General features: G+C 37.1%; 1 protein-coding gene across 2 annotated transcripts in view; it reads right to left on the reverse strand.

Annotated features, from left to right (window-relative positions):
- Positions 1-18,656, reverse strand: part of Ide (insulin degrading enzyme) — a 93,080-nt gene that overhangs the window by 61,808 nt on the left and 12,616 nt on the right. For both annotated transcript variants that reach the window (XM_013143788.3, XM_003462389.5), the window contains exons 2-4: positions 6,921-7,105; positions 5,961-6,168; positions 2,035-2,204 (exon numbers count right to left, since the gene is read on the reverse strand). In XM_013143788.3, coding sequence (XP_012999242.1) covers positions 2,035-2,204; positions 5,961-6,168; positions 6,921-7,105 — 563 coding nt within the window. The remainder of the gene's footprint in view (positions 1-2,034; positions 2,205-5,960; positions 6,169-6,920; positions 7,106-18,656) is intronic.

Genomic DNA, 18,656 nt, shown 5'->3' on the forward strand with positions numbered 1-18,656 from the left:
AACTGCTATAGAATACTTTACCAATAGACCAAAATATATTACTAACTTATTCAACTGTTCATGGGCCATTTTCTATTTCTTATTAGTACAAAAATGTCTCATGACATTCTGATGCATTCCCTGTGCACAACTGCTAATGCTGTTTATTTCTAGGATATACATCAAGAAGTAGATTCCTGGTATCAATGACAGGGATATCACTTTACTGGATGTTACCAAGGTTGTTAAACCAATTTAGTTTCTCAGTAATGCATAATTTCTGATTTTCTATACTCTTAACAACATACCTGGTTTTGCCTTACTAGGCACTGCTGCCAATCTGATATAAGTATTTGATACGCCCTCTATCCCATACTGGAAATTGAATCTGGGCCTTCCCGCTACGCTACTATCCATCCTTTTTTCACTTTTTACTTAGAGACAGGATCTACGTCACTAAGTGGTGTAGACTGGGCCTGAACTTGAGATTCTTCTGCTTCAGCCTTCTAGAGTGCTAGGATTATAGGTGGTATGCCACTATGTTTAGCTTAAAGTGCTACTTTTCACGACTGGGGATTTAGTTCAGTGGCACAGCACCTAGCAAGTGTGAAGTTGTGAATTTGAGTCTCAGTACCAAAAAAAAAAAAAAAAAGCCATGTTTCTTTGTATTTCTTCTATTACTAATGATATCAGCATCTTTGTCATGTTCACTGGGCATTCAAATGTTTTCATGCTTCATATTTATTTATTATTAATGCTGCATATTTCTATATTCTGCTTATTTCTTTGTTTTGTGGTGCTGGGAATTCAACCTTCATACTGAGCTATATCTCTAACTTTTTAAATCTGTTATTTTGAGACAGTGCCATGCTAATATGCTCAGTTTTCCAGGCTGGATTCAAAATTCAGATCCTCCTGCCTCAGCCTCTCAGAGTGATGAGATTACAAAAATGTGCCTCCACACCCAGCTGAAAATAATTTTTCTTAAAAGTCAGTTATACTATAAGAACCACATTATTTATTTCAGCAATGATATTGTTATTCAGTGGCATGTAGTATAACAACATAATGTCACTACTTCTGGTTGCAATTTTTAAAAACTCCTAGTTTTATTTTTCCCTTTTCCTTCTTAATAAAGCTACAATGACTTTCCTGGTTGCTGTTGGATGAATTAGAATGGTATCCAACTTTAAAAAAATGACTTTATAGTTTTAAATTTCTCCCAAAATTAACTTTAAAAATAAGCATATTTATAAATGCATTAAGTGATTTATTATCATTATTTTTATATATTTTTATAGCCCATGAGATATTTTAAAAGCATAGCAATCTAGAAAAAAATGACTGCCAGTGGTGCGTGGAACTGAAAAGAGTAAATGAGATAAAGGAAAAATGGGTTTGTGCTTTTCTCTTTTACTTTATTTCTGAAGATTAATTTTTTTATTGCTACATGTTTGTAAAACATAATGATCACTTTCCTTGTAGGGAGTTGGTACATGTATATAATACATCTTAATACTTTTTGTTCTGTATTGTTTTTTGTACCGGTGAAATATTTAAATTAAATATGTACTTTCTAATTAAAATTTGAATAAAGAAATCATACAATTATAAAATCAAGAGCCTCTATATTTATTTTATTCTACTGTCATCCCTACCTCATATTTCCTGCTAAGAGCAGAGGTCTTGTGTATCTACTAGTGTTCTATCTCCCATGCTTCTGCCCCCACAGCAGATGATACACTTGTGGATGAATAGAGGTAAATGCAACTTGGGTAGGAAGGGTAGAAAAGCCTTGAAATGAACCTTTAAAAAGCACTTGGATTTGGAAGGTAGACTCCACAATAAAAGAATCTATTATCTTCTCCCTTTAAACTGTTGGTTAAAATGGTTCACAACTCTAAATGCTCTTCTCATTAAACGTTTGGACCCCTATTTGAATGAGAAAATCTGAAATTTTCTACCCGTAACTGTAAAATACAACAGTGTGCAAAGAGTCTAAGAGTTTAAACGAGGTCAAGAAGGCCTCCTGTATGAAAGCCACTGGTGACAAACCTGTCCCAAATTTGCTGAAGGGGTGTTTGGGATTCCCTGTAGCTTTTTCCAACTGAAAGAGCCTCCAGGCATCATTCATCACGTTCTTTTCATGTTCTGAATCCACTGCATTCACTTCTCTGTCTTTGCAACTCTCATCAAACAAGGGGCACAGGAAAAACTGTGCAAACCTAAGGGTGTGAAACACAATTAACAGCTTGAAAACTATTATTTGAAAAGATTAGTCTTTTAAAAATATAAACTAAGTTCTAAATAACATAAGAAAACGTAACACTGGATATCCATAAAGTTAGAGGGGCTGAGTTAGGGATTTAGCTCAATGGCGTAAGTGCCTGCTTGGCAAACATGAGGTCATGAGTTCAATCCCGGTACCAAAAAAAAAAAGGAAAAAAAAACACAAAAACAAACTGAGAGTGAAGTCAGAGGGGCTGATTTGTTTGAGAGATGCTACATGATTAGTGGAAAACATTTAAATAACCCTAAAATTTCAAAGAAAACATGTAGAGATTAGTAGTAGTCTATTCAAGATTATCCATGATACCTGCCTGTAGTTCCAGCACTCTGAGAGGCTGACAAAGGAAGACTGCAAGTTCAATCCCAGCCTGGGAAACTTTGAGACCTGTCTCAAAACTGGAAAATTAAAAAAAGGATGAAGATATAGCTCCATGTGGAAGCCCTGAGTTTAATTCTCAGGAAACCTCCCACCACCAAAAAAATTTGCAATGTCTATGAAAAACTTTTTTTTTATGTAGTTAATTCTCTGAAGAAAAAAAGGAAAGCAGAAAACAGTTCTCAGTCCCATCATCTTCACTTTACAGTTTTAGGTGCAATTTGAGTAAGACTCAGGCACCTAAGGAGGCAAAAAACAAGTGATTTTTATTTTATTTATTTATTTATTTGGGTGGTTTTGAGAGAGGGTTTCACTATGCAGCTCAGGCTGGCCTCAAACTGGCCGCAATCCTCCTGCATCAGCTCCCAAGTGTTAGTATTACAGGTGTGTGCCATCGTGGCTGGTTAAGTGACCTCCTTCTCCTCCCTCCAGCACTGGGACCAGGAATTGAACTCAGGACCTTGAGCTTGCCAGGCAGGCACTTGTGCCTCAGAGCTCTATCCCTGGCTCCAAGTAACCTACTTCTAAAAAGACATGACTTAATTTTTTTTTGTCTTTTTTTTTAAATGCAGTGCTAGAGACTGAACACAGGACCTTTTGTACTGAGTCACATTCCCCTCCTCATTTTTTTGCCATTAATTTTTAATCATTGAGACAAGTTTCACTAAGTTACCCAGGCTAAGCTTGAATTTGTGATCCTCCAATTTCAGCTTGGGATTGGGATTATTGGCATGCACTACCATACTGGGCATTTTTCTATTTTTTCTTTCTTTCTTTCTTTCTTTCTTTCTTTCTTTTTCTTCTCCTTGGAGAAATTCAAACTACACTGAAACACCTGAACTATAACGTAGTACTATGACTCAGCTATTATTATGAAACATTAAGATACAGTCTATGAATTTTTACAAGCAGTGATTTAGTAAACAGCATAATAGGCAATTCTAACAAAAGTAACCACTACGTTTTTAAGGCTATTCTTTAACAATAATAAAATTTACAAATTAGTGTACAAATTAAATTCTTCTATATTAGGTAACAATTTGAGTCATGATTTTATGAAGCAATTCTCAAGAAATCTTAGATTTTGATGCATGCCTGTAATCCCAGCACTCAGGAGGCGGAAGCAGGAGGATCACTGCAAGTTCAAGACCAGTCTGGGTTACAAAGTAAACTCAAGGCCTGCCTGAATTGCATAGCAAGATCCTATCTCAGAAAAGCGACTCCCCTCCCCCGCTGCCTCCTGCCAAAAAAAATAAATGTTAGATCCTATCATATAGGAACAAGATCCAGAATTCAGATGAAGCCAAGAGCAGGTGTTCTGAACAGGAGTTTTGTTCTGAGGGACCTAAAAGAATGTTTGGTCTATAAACATCTCAGTTACCACAAGTCCAGCTGTCAAAAAGAAAACTGTCATTAGTTAATATTTTTATTAAGTGTATAATGAATATGATACTATGCTAAATACTTTACACATGCCAAGCCAAAGAGAAAATTCATCTACCTGGGGTTTATAATCAAAGATCTAAGAAAGGAGATTGCTATAGACATGTAACCTCTTTTACCTACTTCAATACATCAAGGATAGGAAAAATACCTAACAACTACAGACCAGCTGCGTAGGTGCAAACCATCACGTTTAATTCAGTTTAAAAAGATGCACTTTCACAAGTGAATTTTTACTCTAAGCTATACAGCGGACATGCTCCATCATACAGAGATTTGTTAAATACATATATAAAATTTGCTCTGGCATTTGCAAAGCAGAAAATAAAATGCAGTGTATAATCCCATGGAACTCCTGAATGGAAATCTTAGAGAAAACTTACAAAAGATGACTACACCTCAAGCATAAAAGACTGAGACACAACCCAGAATAAGTAGGAAACAGACTACTGTGATCCAGTCACATATGACAAACCCACAGTCTTTGTCTTGTTAATAATCTTTATGCTAATGAATAAATACAAGGACTGGGGCATGGCTCAGTGACAGCATGTTTGTTTCATATGCATGAGGCCCTGGATACAATCCCCAGTACTGAAAAAGCAAAAAGATTAAATAAAAATTGTTTATTTTTTTGACTATTAATATGAACAAAGCTGACACTGACTAAAATTACAGTGCCAAACTTTAGACTACTGTGTTCTCTATAATAACCTATTGTCATTCTGAAGTATACACTTGGTTTCCTATTTTTACTTGGCCCAAACTCATTTTGTAGTTTTTTTTTCCTACTTTTAATAATTTAATAATTTATTTTCCTACTTTTAATCTTGTTACCATCAACAGGTTGTGACCAAAACAAAAACCAAAAACATCTCCACAAAAACAAAACAAAAGAAAAAACCCCCAAAACAATAGTAGGGCATGGCAGCACATGCCTGTAATCTCAGTACTCAGGAAGCTGAGTTCAAGGCCAGCCTGAACTGCAGAGTGAAACTGTCTCAAAAAAGACAAAAAAAAAAAGTCAAATTTCAAAATGCTAAACTATACTTTAGTAATACAGAAATCTATAAAACTATACAAGTTCACTGCAAAGAAATGATATTGATACTTCTAATAATAAATCAAGTCATTAATGCAACAAAAAATAAAACATTGCTGGCTATAGCCAGGCATGGTTGCACATGCCTATAATCCTGGCTACTTAAGGCGTTGAAGTAGAAAGATCACAAATTCAAGGCCAGGCTGGCCAATTAGCAACAGGCTGTCTCAAAATAAAAAATGAAAGGGCTGGGTGGAGCTCAGTAATTCAGCACTTGCCTAGAATTCTTGGGTTTAATCCTCAGTAATACAAAAAGAAACATAAAAGGAATTGTTGGCTATACAGAAAATTGACCAAGAAGTTAAAGTGGCCTAATGGAGCTTTCTTCAAAAAATGCTTTTAAAATATCCTCAGTTTTCAAACGGATCAAAACATTCCTTAAGTGAGGATCTGAAGAATAAGATGCTTAAGGTCTAGCCTTCTGGAAGAGAAATTATGTTTGAAAAGTGGTCTGCAACACTAACCCGACGTTAGCTACAGTATCAGGTAGAGTGGAAAGGGCCAGTGAGAATTTTATAAATCAATATATTCTGTGGACCTGAGGGCTGGTGGAAGTCTTGCCATTATTCTTTCTTTACCAGAAATAAAACTATGACATTTCTCATTATTCTTTCTTTTTTATAAAATAAAAGGGAAAAGGCTGGTTAAAATGTATTTTGTTAGGCTATAAAGCAATGAAGCCATCTTTGTAAAAAAAAAAAAACTATTATTACTTTTATTAATGTGATTAAGTGCATAAAGCTGGATAATTTATAGTATACTCAGCATCACCTGTCTAGGGCACCTTCCAGATGTTCATGAGAAACATCAAAATAGTAGTTGGTGTGCTCTCCACTAGTGAAAGCATTTGAACTTCCTGCGTGCTCACTGAGAAACTGGCTGTATTCATTTTCTTTTGGATACTTCTTTGTTCCCAAAAAAAGCATATGTTCACAAAAATGACTTAAGCCAGAAATATTTGGAGGATCTGATAATGAACCTGAAAGAGAAAACACATATATAATAAATTATTTTTATATCAAAAGCTAGTAATTACAGACAATTTGGAATTCTTGTTACTATAAGAACTACAATCACATAATCAGAGAAAGTTAAGAGTACACTGCTCTAAGATTATATTATTTAGAAGGTATACAAATGATTGGAAGACCTGGATTCTAATCCCTATTCTTGACATTACTGAGTTGGTACATACACAGATTATTTAACCTTCCTGGACAATAGTTTCCTTACACAGGAGAGAAAGAGAGCTGAGTTCACTGCTTGGTAACATCTAGAACTTCCTTATTATGGTTTTGTTTTATTTTACTGTAAGATACCAGACAGCATAGTGCTAAAAGAATGGACTTGGAGATCAGCAGCTATGTAACTGTGAAATTTTCAACATATTTACCTATCTTCCCTGAGTCACTTCAATATACCCTTATCTTTGAGGAACCAGTGCAAAGTAGATACTTACAAAACACTTTACATTATGTTGGCAACAATTATTAACTCAGTAATTAAGCTAACCAGATGCTTTTAGTAAATTAAGATTATTGTGACTTAATGACTGTACTTTACCAATAAATGAATAAGGGTTCCATTACAAAATAAAGTATTAAAAATCAATAAATTAAGGTACATTAAACTGATAGCTACTAGGTTTCTATTCACAAACAAAAAGTTCTACTAAATACAACCATTAGCTCAATAAGACTGAACCAAGTTGATTTGCAATTTAAACTGTACCTATGTGCACATCGAGGGCTGCTGAAGACTTGTCAGTGGTGGGATCACTGACGAGAAGCACTTTGATCCCATTTGCCAGCTCCAGTCCCCGGTACTCTCGCTTGTCTTCAGGAGATTTGATAATGTGATTTCCTATTCTCTTGACAGCTGGATTATTCATTTTGCTATACGTCTTTTCTTGAAAACTGGGGAAGAAAAGATTATTTATTGTTGAAATTTGGCTATTTTTAAAGGACAAAAAAAAACATTAAACAAATGCACATAATCCATAATCACACTTAAGAAATCCTTGGAGGACACTGCTGCTGCTGGAGGTTGAACCCAGACCTTGTACATTTAAGCATGCCCTTTAACACTGAACTAGGTCCTTTATCCCAGAGGAAACCTTATAACCTCTGAGTAGTCATTCTTCTCTCCCATCTTGCCCCTCACTCTTCTGGAGAAAGGCTGATTATAGCGCTTTCATAGAGCCATATTTATATCTAGAAGAGCTCATGGATTGGGATTTGACACAGGGTAGGCTGGGCTATGAATTGATGAGTGACTAGTTTTCAATTACCAATAACTACTTTCATACATATTTCAAAAGTATCTGCTACAGTAAGGTGAGAAGTTGTGTAAGAATTAATACTGGGGAAAAAAAAAAAGAATTAATACTGGGTCAACCAAAGCATTGCTCAACCTGATGATATTCAAGGATATGGCAGATCTGGGACTCATGAGTTTGATATGCATTCAAGACAACACAGGAATAATCCTCAATAAAGAAAAACCCTATGAATCCTTAACACAAAGCAGGAAGCATAGGCTGTCCTAGGAAAGCAACAAAGGCAAGCACATAAAACAAAGAAAAAATTGGAAAGACTCCAATAATTTTTGTAATTCACTGCACAGTAGAATGTCAGGGCACAAACAGTGTGACAATCATAACAAAGATGTTATATAAATTCTCTTAAAGGTGCTTCCTCTTTTTTTCTCTAGAAAAGCTAGAGACACGATAGGGAAGGACTAACAACACAGAGAATCCTAAAATGGTATTAGCTGGTACTGCATTATTGCAGTGAAGAGATTTTTTCCACGGTTAAGTTTTTTGAGAGTAGGTTATTTATTTATGTACTCAGGATGAAGTCTCAATATGTTGCCCAGGCTAGTTTGAAATCCACAATCCTCCCACCTCAACCTCCCAAATTGCTAGGATTGTAGGTATACGCTGCCATGCCCAGCTTAGATATTATTTTCGCTTATGAAACAAAAACCTGAACACATTATTGTTGGCAGGTTCATGTACCAATCCAGTAAAGCCAAAAGCATGTCTGAAACTACATGTTACAGGATACATGAACCCATCCTAGCATACTGGCTTCTTACCTAGAAAATAAAGAAGTGGATTTGCCAGTTGTGGTGCACTCTGGGAGACTGAAGCAGGAGGATTACAAGTATGAGCCTACCCTGGGCAATTTAGAGACTCTGTCTCAGAATTTATGAAAGGGCTGGGAATGTGGCTCAGTGAGACGGCCCTTGCCTCAACCTCCACTACCACCCCCAACCCAAGTAAAACGAATTGTCCTAAAAGACTGATAGCTACATTCAAAGGTAAATGGGGCAGAGGGGGTTAGAGGTAGGCACACAATTGTTTTTCATAAAATATTGTGTTAAAATCTTAAAAGATTAAAAGAAAAAAATCTAGACTGATTTTAAACTGCACATGGTGGTACATGCTTGTAATCCCAGCATTCAGGAGGCTGAGGCCAGAGGATCATTGCAAATTCAAGGCCAGCATGGATTACATAGCAAGACCTAATCTCAAAAAAACAAAGTCTAGATTGATTTTAGGAGAATATATTGAAATTATTCGTAATTATTTAGCTAATCTGAATAATAATTGATTAAACCAAAGAAGTTTGTTACCATAGACTGTACCTTAGAGCTTATTTTAAGAGATGTTTTGTAGTTTTAATGATCAATATTGTAAGTTATACTAAGTTGTAACAATGGTTTTTAAAAATCACTTAAGTTGCTCTACAGTAAAATATGTTTTAAAAAAGCAAAGGATAAAGTACAATGCTAACATTCTGAGACTGTAATGATACTATTCAAAATTTAACACCAATTTAAAAGTGAAAAGCCATTAGTAACAATCACTGTTTACTTCATTAGCCATAAAACACAAGATCAATGTTAAAGAGCAGGCTAAGGGTACAGCTCAATAGTAGACAGCATTTGCCTAGCATGCGTGAACCCCTATGTTCAGTCCCCAGCAAAAAAGTTAGAAAGAGACGAAAACATGTGGGTGCAAAGTCTAAAACATTACAGTATTTCATGTTTAAAAAAAAAAATTCCAGGGGCTGGGGATTTAGCTCAGTGGCATAAGCGCCAGCCTTGTAAGCGCGCAGTCGTGAGTTTGATCCCTAGTACCGATTTAAAAAAAAAAAATTCCTCAGGATAACAGTAACAAGTCTCTTTAACACTCCAAAGAGGGGCACAAAGAACTTCAGATAACAGTGCTGGTAAACATTTCCCAAAGGACAATCTATGCAGAATACAGCAAATGCCTTCTGTAAATAGTTTCAAAAACCTTCATTTGAGTTCAACACAGATAACTACTTTAAAAGTGAGTTCTAAACTAGCAGCAATGTAATATTAAATAAGCCTCCAGTAAGAACAGCATGAAAAGGGGGCAATAAGACACTCAGTGTGCACCACAGAAAATTCCTAACATCTTCCACCCCTCTGCAAGGCTCTCCTAAAGGGAGAAAAGGGGCCAGGTCTCTTGCAAAGGATTCTAAAGATTTCATCGCCATCGTTTATACCCAATTCCGTACCATAGGTTCATGATCACTGTTGAGGGGAACAAAGGGCTATACATGACTAAACTAAAACTGTGTAACCCACACCTGTCATGGGAAGATGAAACAACAGTCACTTTGGTAGTATAAACTACCTTATCCTGTGGGAGGTTAAAAACCCACTGCAGCACATAAAGATAACCACCTCAACTATAGGCTATATGCTATACTTTTTCCAGGGTCTCAGTTTCCTTTGTACAGACTTGTTTTCTTAGAACAACAACAACAAAAACAAAAACCAAGAAAACAAAAGCTAAAGTTAAAATAGAATAGGATGCAGGTAGTGCAGACAGAAGAGCAGAGATTGAGAGCTCCTGGCCAATAAGAAACCTTTATAAATGACAGGCACAGACATAGCTTATTTGGATATTGAAGCTGAGCCTGATTAATATTCTTGGTGTGGCTGAGAATAAAGAAACAAAATTTGTTCTGTAATTAACACATAAAAATTAGTACAACTAGTTTTAGATATTTGCACACAGGATCAAGACCAGTAATAAGTTTCTAAGCTTATAGTGCTCTCTAATCAAATATCATAATTTCTTGAGAAATTAAAGTCAAAAGAAAATGGTAGCAACATTTTCAAACAATACTCATTCCTAGCACTCCATAGTCAATGACACATCACCAATGCTTTTTGATTCTTACCTTCTGGAGAACTGAAGGAAATGACTGGAAACTCCTCTGATGATTAACTCAACAGCTTGCCTGTCTCTGTATTTATATTTATACTCATGAGATCACATGTCTATCTCAGCTCTATCATTAGCATAAAGCCTTCAAGAGTAGATTACTTATTGCAAATGTTCTCCAATAAGCAAGCATTCTGACATTTTAGATGACAACCAAGTGCTAACTCAAATGCTTCCCAGACATTTATTTGATATTTTTAACTTGTCAAAGTCAAAATTTTAGGAGTAGTAAGATTATTTTCAATTTTAGGGATATTATTACACACTAATAATACACAAAGTTAGGGAAACTTATAAGGTACAGAATTGTCAGTTTTTAGCATTTGGATACACTGAAGAGATGTTTCATAGTTATGACATATTTTGTTCAGAATTTAAAACAATGATTATAATCACAGAAGGTAAAAGCTAGAAGAGCCACTACTTGTTAACTAGTCCTCTGTAGTTCATACAGTTTGTTAAAAATGCAAAATATCAGAACCTACCACAGAATAACAGTGCATTTTAGTAAGGTCTCCAGGTGGGCTACTCTTATTTTATCCATAAGGAAAGAAGCTTTGAGCCACTTGCCCAACATCATTTCACAAAAAGTTACAATTAGATTTTTTCCCCCAGTTTGGATAAATCCAGTGACTCTGCAATGAACTACTTTTCTACCAACACCCACTCTGACTGATGCAGTTATGACCATCGTATGGGACCACCACAGCAATGGGAAACAGGCAAAATCCTGGGCCCTTAACTTCTACTCGGTAACACATGATATGTGTTTTCTTCTGGGACAGTAATGGACCATTTTTGCTATGAATCATGAGTCTTCACTTGAACCTACAGATTCCCTTTAGTTACCTAAAAACAAAGCTTGACCATTTTATATCCACCGTTTCCCAACAACCTTATCTGCCATATGCAACCTCCCCCTTTTCAAGACTGAAGACACCAGGATGTGCAACTTCCAGGGACATTCAATTTGCTGGAAGTCTCCTGCCTTGGTCCTGAACCTATAATCTCCTGGATTCCAAGACCACCAAAGCAAATAATCCTTTCTTGGGAAGGAAGCCATCCCTGAGCAAAAAGATTCACTCCAGTACTATGCCACCAGGACTGAAATAACAATCACCAAGACCCCAGGCCCCAGTTAATCCTTAAAAGTTGGTCTTGCCTTGGCAGGTGGGCCAGTCTGAACCCTTATATCAGAGTATTCCTCCTCTAGCTATCTAGCTGCAGTCCTTCCTTATCTTCCCATTAACTTTCCAATTAAAACTTTTTTCCTATATATTTGTACTTTCACTTTAAATTTCCATTTCTAATAAAGCAAGGATCCACACTAGCCAGTACAACATAGTACAAGCTAGACTCCCACTGGCAATCCTCCCGCCTCAGTCACCCAGAGTGCTGCAATTAAAGGCCAGCCTTACTAGAACTCAACTTTAATCTTCTGATGTATTCAACTTTACCTCCCATATCAAAACAAATACTTCAACTGATAAAAGTCTATTATAAAGTTCAGTCACTACGCTATGTATGTTGGTTACAAAGATAAACAATCCACAGCTTTGCTCTGAAAAAACTCAGACTAGTAACAAAAACAGATAGGAAATCTTTTACGTGTGGTGACACAGCTGTCTTGGGGCATTACAGGAATAATGACAGAAAGGATACCTAACACTATCTAGGAAGGGGAAAAGGGAAAGGATATGAGTAGAAGCATGCAAAATAAAAGGTAGGTGGGGGACAGTGCTGGAAGTAGAAGGGGACACCTAAGCAAGACTCTCAATGAGAAATGTAGAAAAAAATGAGATGCTTGGGGGCGGGGATTTAGCTCAGCGGCATAAGCGCCCGCCTTGCAAGCAGGCAGTCTTGAGTTCGATCCCTGGTACCAATAAAAAAAAAAAAAAAAAAAAAAAAAGGAAAAAATGAGATGCTTGTGTTAATAAAACTACAACCGAGGCTTCTACTTAAAAAATATGGACTGAGGCTGGTTCAAATTCCCTTCTCTGGAACCCACCTGTCTACTCCCAAAACCATAGGTGGAAGCTTTCAAGGCCTACACTACTCTCAAATGTGGAAAAGCTCAGAAATGAAATGTCCAGAATCAGAACACCATCACAAAATATTCCTGCTTTCTGTAGTTTCTGTAAGAGACAGAGCACAGTCACGGTAGTGGTATGAGTTCTAAGATGTCTCAATGTATTAATAAAGTTTGGGACCACAGTTACCAAGTGTTACCTGACCTAAAAAATAATGTCTCAGGAAACTACCCATTCATCACTCTTCATTTCACATACCACCTAGATCATAAAAATGGGTATAAACTAAACTCCTATTAGCCAAAACCCTTACTGTCCTATAATTAGATACTTTGCCTTTGTTTCAGGCAGACTGTTCACTTTTCTGTGCCCTGACCCTCTGAAAGGAATTTATGGTCGAAAAATGAATCTTTAGAAACCTCAATTGATTCACAGTAACAACACTTTAAAGATAAGTTCTTTCCACATGTGTAAACATCGTACTGTTTCATTAGTGCGAGGAGCTGAAAGGAAAAAACATAGGTATATGTGCATGTATATAATTAAGATAGTTATACTACTGATTTCTCTGACTTCAGTGAAGAGAAGGATTTGTGCTGGTATCATTTGGACAAAAAATAAAAAATAAAATCAAGGTATTCCATATTAAAAAAATAAAAATAAAGATAAGTGCGTTCATATTGGGCACAGTGGCACTGACCATAGTCCTAGCTACGAGGGATGCTGAGACAAGAGGGTCCGGAGGAGGTGAAGTCCAGCCAGGACAATATCACAAGACCCCACCTCACAAAGACACAAAAGTGTAAGGGCTTTTGCAAATTTTGTTTTAGTTTTGGATCATGCAATAGGTTTAGTTCTGGATCAAAACAACAGGTTTCATGTGGAATCCTTTCTGGATACTTAGCAAGGTTTAAGCAAATAAATAACACTTCCACTGTTGACTTCCTTTCAGTTACCCCTCTTACCATAGGAAAGTACAAAATGATGAGAAAAGAAGGAAAAAATGGAAACAAAGCCTTCGGAAACAAGGACAGGAAGAAGATTAGAAAAAAAGAATAAAGTTATATCGAGTACAGGAACAAATTTCCTATGGTGAATGTCATCATTATGTGTACCTCAAATGTACCAAAAATTGAATTAAGGATTTAAAAAAAAAAAAAAAGTACAGAAGTTTCTAACAGGTATAGTGGAGACAACAGTGTTTCACATGGACCCTTCCACATGAGAGTATTTTATCGGTTAGGAAATGTGAGATACACCGGATGTGGTGGCTCACGCCTGTAATCCCAGCACTCAGGAGACTGAGGTGGGAGGACTGTTGTGAGTTCGAGACCAGCCTGGGCTACAAAAAGTGAGCTCAAGGTCAGCCAGAACTGCATAGCAAGACCCCGTCGCAAAAAAAGACCAAAAAAAACAAAAAAAAAAAAACAAAAAAAACAAAAAAAAAAGAAAATGTGAGCTATATGCCACAATACAGAACTAATACTAACAAGCACTCCCATATTTAAGAGTGTCATACACTTTATAAAACAATCCTGCTTGTCTCCATAGGCGGTGGTTCACAGCAGCAGTGCAGATTATCTTCCTTGAAACCCAAATGAGAAACAAACAAAGGCTCTGTCGAAAGCTCAGTGACTAAGTGACTGGCCCACGGTGTGGTGTGCGAGCTGGTTTGTGGCAAAGCAGGAAGAGCAAATAAGGCAGCGTGGGACGGGGACGGGGACGGGGACGGGGAGGACAGGGCTGAGGCTCAGGAAACGCCACTCCTTTTTCTCCAGCTCCCTCCCAGTAAACAGCCTTGCCCAGCTCACAGCCCTTCTCCAACTCCATCTTCTTTTTTCAATCTAAAAAAAAAAAAAAAAAAGAAGGAAGGCAGGAAAGAAGGAAGAAAAGGCAGAAAGGAAGCAAGCAAGCAAGAAAAAGTAGGTTAAAAATGCTTCACGGAATTTTACTTTCTTCACATAAAACACAGACTGGTGGTAGAGGAGCCTAGAAAGAACACTTTAATCTACTACAGAAGTCCCTGAGCTGATATCATATCTCACTATACACTGGCCATAAACAGCAGAATGTATGACAAAAGTAAATGTCTATAGCTGGTCATGGTGGAACTCACCTATAATCCCAGCACTTGAAAGGCCGAGGCAGGAGAATCAGTGTGAATTTGAGACCCTATCTCAAAAAAAACAAAACAAAGAGCGGGCGTGGTGGCTCACGCCTGTAATCCCGCACTCGGGAGGCCGAGGCAGGAGGATCTTTGTGAGTCTGAGACCAGCCTGGGTACACAGTGAGCTGAAGGCCAGCCTGAACTGCATGGAGAAACCCTCTCAAAAAGACAGAAAACAAAGTCACCCAAAATTAAATGCACAATAGGTCTAGGAGAGATTAACTAGAACTCTGTGTGTGTGAACAGGGGAAAAACTACAGTATATTCCTATGTGACTGATTGTACACTATTGTGGCTGTCCTCATGGACAATCTGCCGTCTCCTCCAGCATGTACTTGTATCTTCCTTTTCGTCCTTTACTTGGCTCACACTTGCTCTGCACAGCCAGTTTCTCCTTCACTCTTTATTTTTACTTTTCAAATAAAGTTTCCACTGGGGGGAAAAAAAACCCAAGCAGTAGAAGTCTACATTAAACCATAGGACTAGGAAAAAAGAAAACTATAATCATCTTGGTGGATATGGAAAAAGTATCAAAATACTTTCGAAAACAATTTATGTATTTTCCTTATTTTTTTAAGACAAGGTCTCACTATGTAGTCAGGCTGGCTAAAACCACGTAGTCCACACTGGCTAAAACTCCTGATGATCCTCCTTCCCCGGGCTTCCCAGTGCTGGGATTACAGGTAGGCGCCACCACACCCAGCTCATCTACCTATCTTAAAAAGAAGTCAGCACACTAGGAAAATGTAACAAAAGGGGCAAATCTCCATGTGAAAAAGAATATTGTGAAAGTATCACAACTATCGTGCTCAATGGTGAAACAATACACAACTCCCAACCCCAAGAACAAGATGCCACTATCACTATCAGTATTGAGGATTGAACCCAAAGCCTTCTTACTGAGCTACAAACCAACCAACCTCTCCACTATTTATTTATTGATTGCTTAATTTTACCCCTCACCATTTAAAGACTTGTATACTTTGAAGAGAGTGTCAGACTAAGTCCCTACATTGCCCAGATCGGGCTCAGATTTGCAATCCTCCTGCCTCAGAGTGTTGTAATCACACCTGGCTCACGATCACTGCCTCTAGTCATATATATTGGTGGTCCTGAGCAGTCCAATAAAGCAAGAAAAAGCAGCAAACACACAAAGGTGGGAAAGGGGAGGGGGAAAAACTAATATGACTCACAGACATGACTGGTACACAGAAAATCTCAAGACTATTGACAACTTCAACTTCCACCAGGGCTACAGTAGTTCATAACAAACTGCCTCAGCTTCAACAACTAGAAAAGCCACAGTAGGGCTGGGGCTCAGTGGTAAAGTGCTTGCCCACGCACACACACAGGCCACAACAAATTACAAAAATCACAAATTTACAGTGAGCTGATGATTATTTCTTGACCTATTCTCTGTGGATATTCTGCTAATTGAGAGAAAACTAGAAATTGTCCTGTTTGTTTCTTAGTTTCTTTGTCTTCTGAGACAGAGTCATGCTGGGTAGTCTAGGCTGACGTTAAACTCATCTGTAGTCCAGGCTGGCCTTGAACTTGTGGCAATCCTGGTGCATAAGCCTCCCAAGTGGTAGGATAACAGGCATGCAGCGCCACATTCGACTAGAAATGACTCTTGATCAGAACAAAAGCCCAAACTCTACTGCAAAAAAGGAACATTATTAAAGCATTGAGTAGTGGCATGAGGTTAGTGAGACAGATTAAAATCTCAAGAGCTCCCAGATTTCCAGTTAATTTTTCCCACAGGAGACTCTCCTCCTTCTCCCACTGGTGAATGAACCAAGGCCTTATGCACTGAACTGTATCTCCAGCCCTTTATTCCTATTTTATTTTTTTGAAATGGAGTTTCACTACATTACCCTTAAGCCTGTGAGCCTCTTGCTTGAGCCTCACAAGTAGCTTGGATTACTGGCATGCATCATAGGAAACTTCTAAGATATAATTACATTTATACCAGAATGGCTAAAATGAAAAAGACAGCAGATATCAAGTGTCAGACAAAGTACAAGGCAGAACTGGGTATACGGTTTAGTGGCAGATCACTAGATAACCATAAATAAGGTCTTGGATTCAATTCCTACTATCATTCTAAAAATAAAGTCCTACACGTTATAGAGCAACCAAACTCTCATATGGCACTATAAAAATGCAAACTGAGGAACAGGGATTTAGGTAGTGCCTCATGCCTATAATCCATTTGGGAGGCTGAGGCAGGAGAACTGTTGTGAGTTCAAGACCAGCCTAGGCTACAAAGTGAGCTCAAGGCCAGACTGATCTGCATAAAGACAGCCTGTCTCAAAAAAAAAAAAAAAAAGAAAGAAAGAAAGAAAGAAAGAAAATGCAAACTGACACTAGAAAGTTAACAATGTAACTTGACAATATAATAATTCTAGTCTGGATATATATCTAAAGTAAATGAATTCATATATTCACAGCAACACCATTCATAATAGCCTGAACTAAAAATGATTAAGTGCCTATCAACAGTGAAAAGAAAAACAGTGGTACAATCACACAATGAAATATATAGAGCAATCAAAATGAATAATATAGTACGAAATACAACAATAAGGATGAATCTCACTAATATAAGGAGAATGAAAGAAGCAAAGACACAAAACAGTAAATACTATAACTTTCATGTACTGTAATGTACAAGGACAAGCAATATTGTATTACACCTCCACATCCAGATAGTTATTACTGTGCAAGTAGAAATAATGGTTAGAAGGGACCAAAAGCAGGGCTTCAAAATCGCATGCCAATTATACAAGCGTGTTCAGTTTGCAAAATGTATCAAGCAGAATACTTACTGTATGTATGTCAATAAAAATTCATACAATATTTTTAAAAATATAAGACATGATAAAATAAAAGGGGAAATACACGAACTATTGTTTCTATAAATAGCAGCCACCAAAACTAGAACTAGTCATACTTGAACAGTAGGAAGCAGTTAACCTTACCCATAGGTTCTAATCTAAAAGGTTAAAAAATAATAGTCCAATTAATGTGATAATTATCTAAACCTTTTGGGTGTATCCAGACTCAATCATTTCCATTGATGGTATCTGGGCCATGAGAAACAGGAAGCTCAAGTAAGAACAGCATGACTAAACCAAGTTAATAAAGCATGGTAAAGAAGTTTTTAGTAATTTACTTTAGATCCCAATTTAAAAATAAAATCTGATCTAAATGTAATACAAATAAAAACAAAATGATTAAAAGTTTTTCTGTACAGAAGAATATTTTTCCACTTGATAGCTGATTTATACCTATTACGACACCCTGGTTCTGAGAGAAGACAATCTGCCCACCTTAGATAATGCTAGTTCTGGAAACTTGATCTGCACTCTCCCTCAGTATGATTCTTCAAGCCTACTCAGACCCATCAAAGCTATTTTACCCTATTCTGGTGGCATTACCTTAACAGATGACCTCTTTGCTCTTAGATACTTGGACTCTTTTGGTCAAATTAGACTTTTTGCTTTCACTTAATTTTGTGAATTAAGAGTCAAATGAAACTTTTACACAGCACCTAAACTGACAAAGGCATGTAAATTTGTCAGATTTGGGAAGCCTTCATAGATTTCTCCTAAAAAAGAATATGGTTTCGTTTGTTTGTTTTTTGGTGCTGGTACCAGTGCTGGAGATCAATCCAGAGCGTAACACGTTAGGCAGTCATTTTACCATTGAGCTTCATGGCCAGCTCTAAAATATGTTTAAATAAACTAAGTATATAACCTATTACATCGCAGGCATCCCCAAATGGCAGCCTTATTTATAATCATTATTATGCTCCTAAAGAGTGAGATGGAAATAGACTACCTCGATAACCACCAGGTCATTACTGGCATTCTTAACACATCATCATGCAAATTCCAGTTGTATACTGTCATCTCCAGAAGTCAAAAACATTCATTGGGCAGTCTGATAATAGTATGGTAATTTATAAGAGTATGAGGAAAACAGACAAATAATTA

The sequence above is a fragment of the Cavia porcellus genome, unplaced genomic scaffold (genome assembly GCF_034190915.1).
Source record: "Cavia porcellus strain 051 isolate PalLab524CR breed Dunkin Hartley unplaced genomic scaffold, mCavPor4.1 scaffold_28, whole genome shotgun sequence".
Taxonomy (NCBI): Eukaryota; Metazoa; Chordata; class Mammalia; order Rodentia; family Caviidae; genus Cavia; species Cavia porcellus.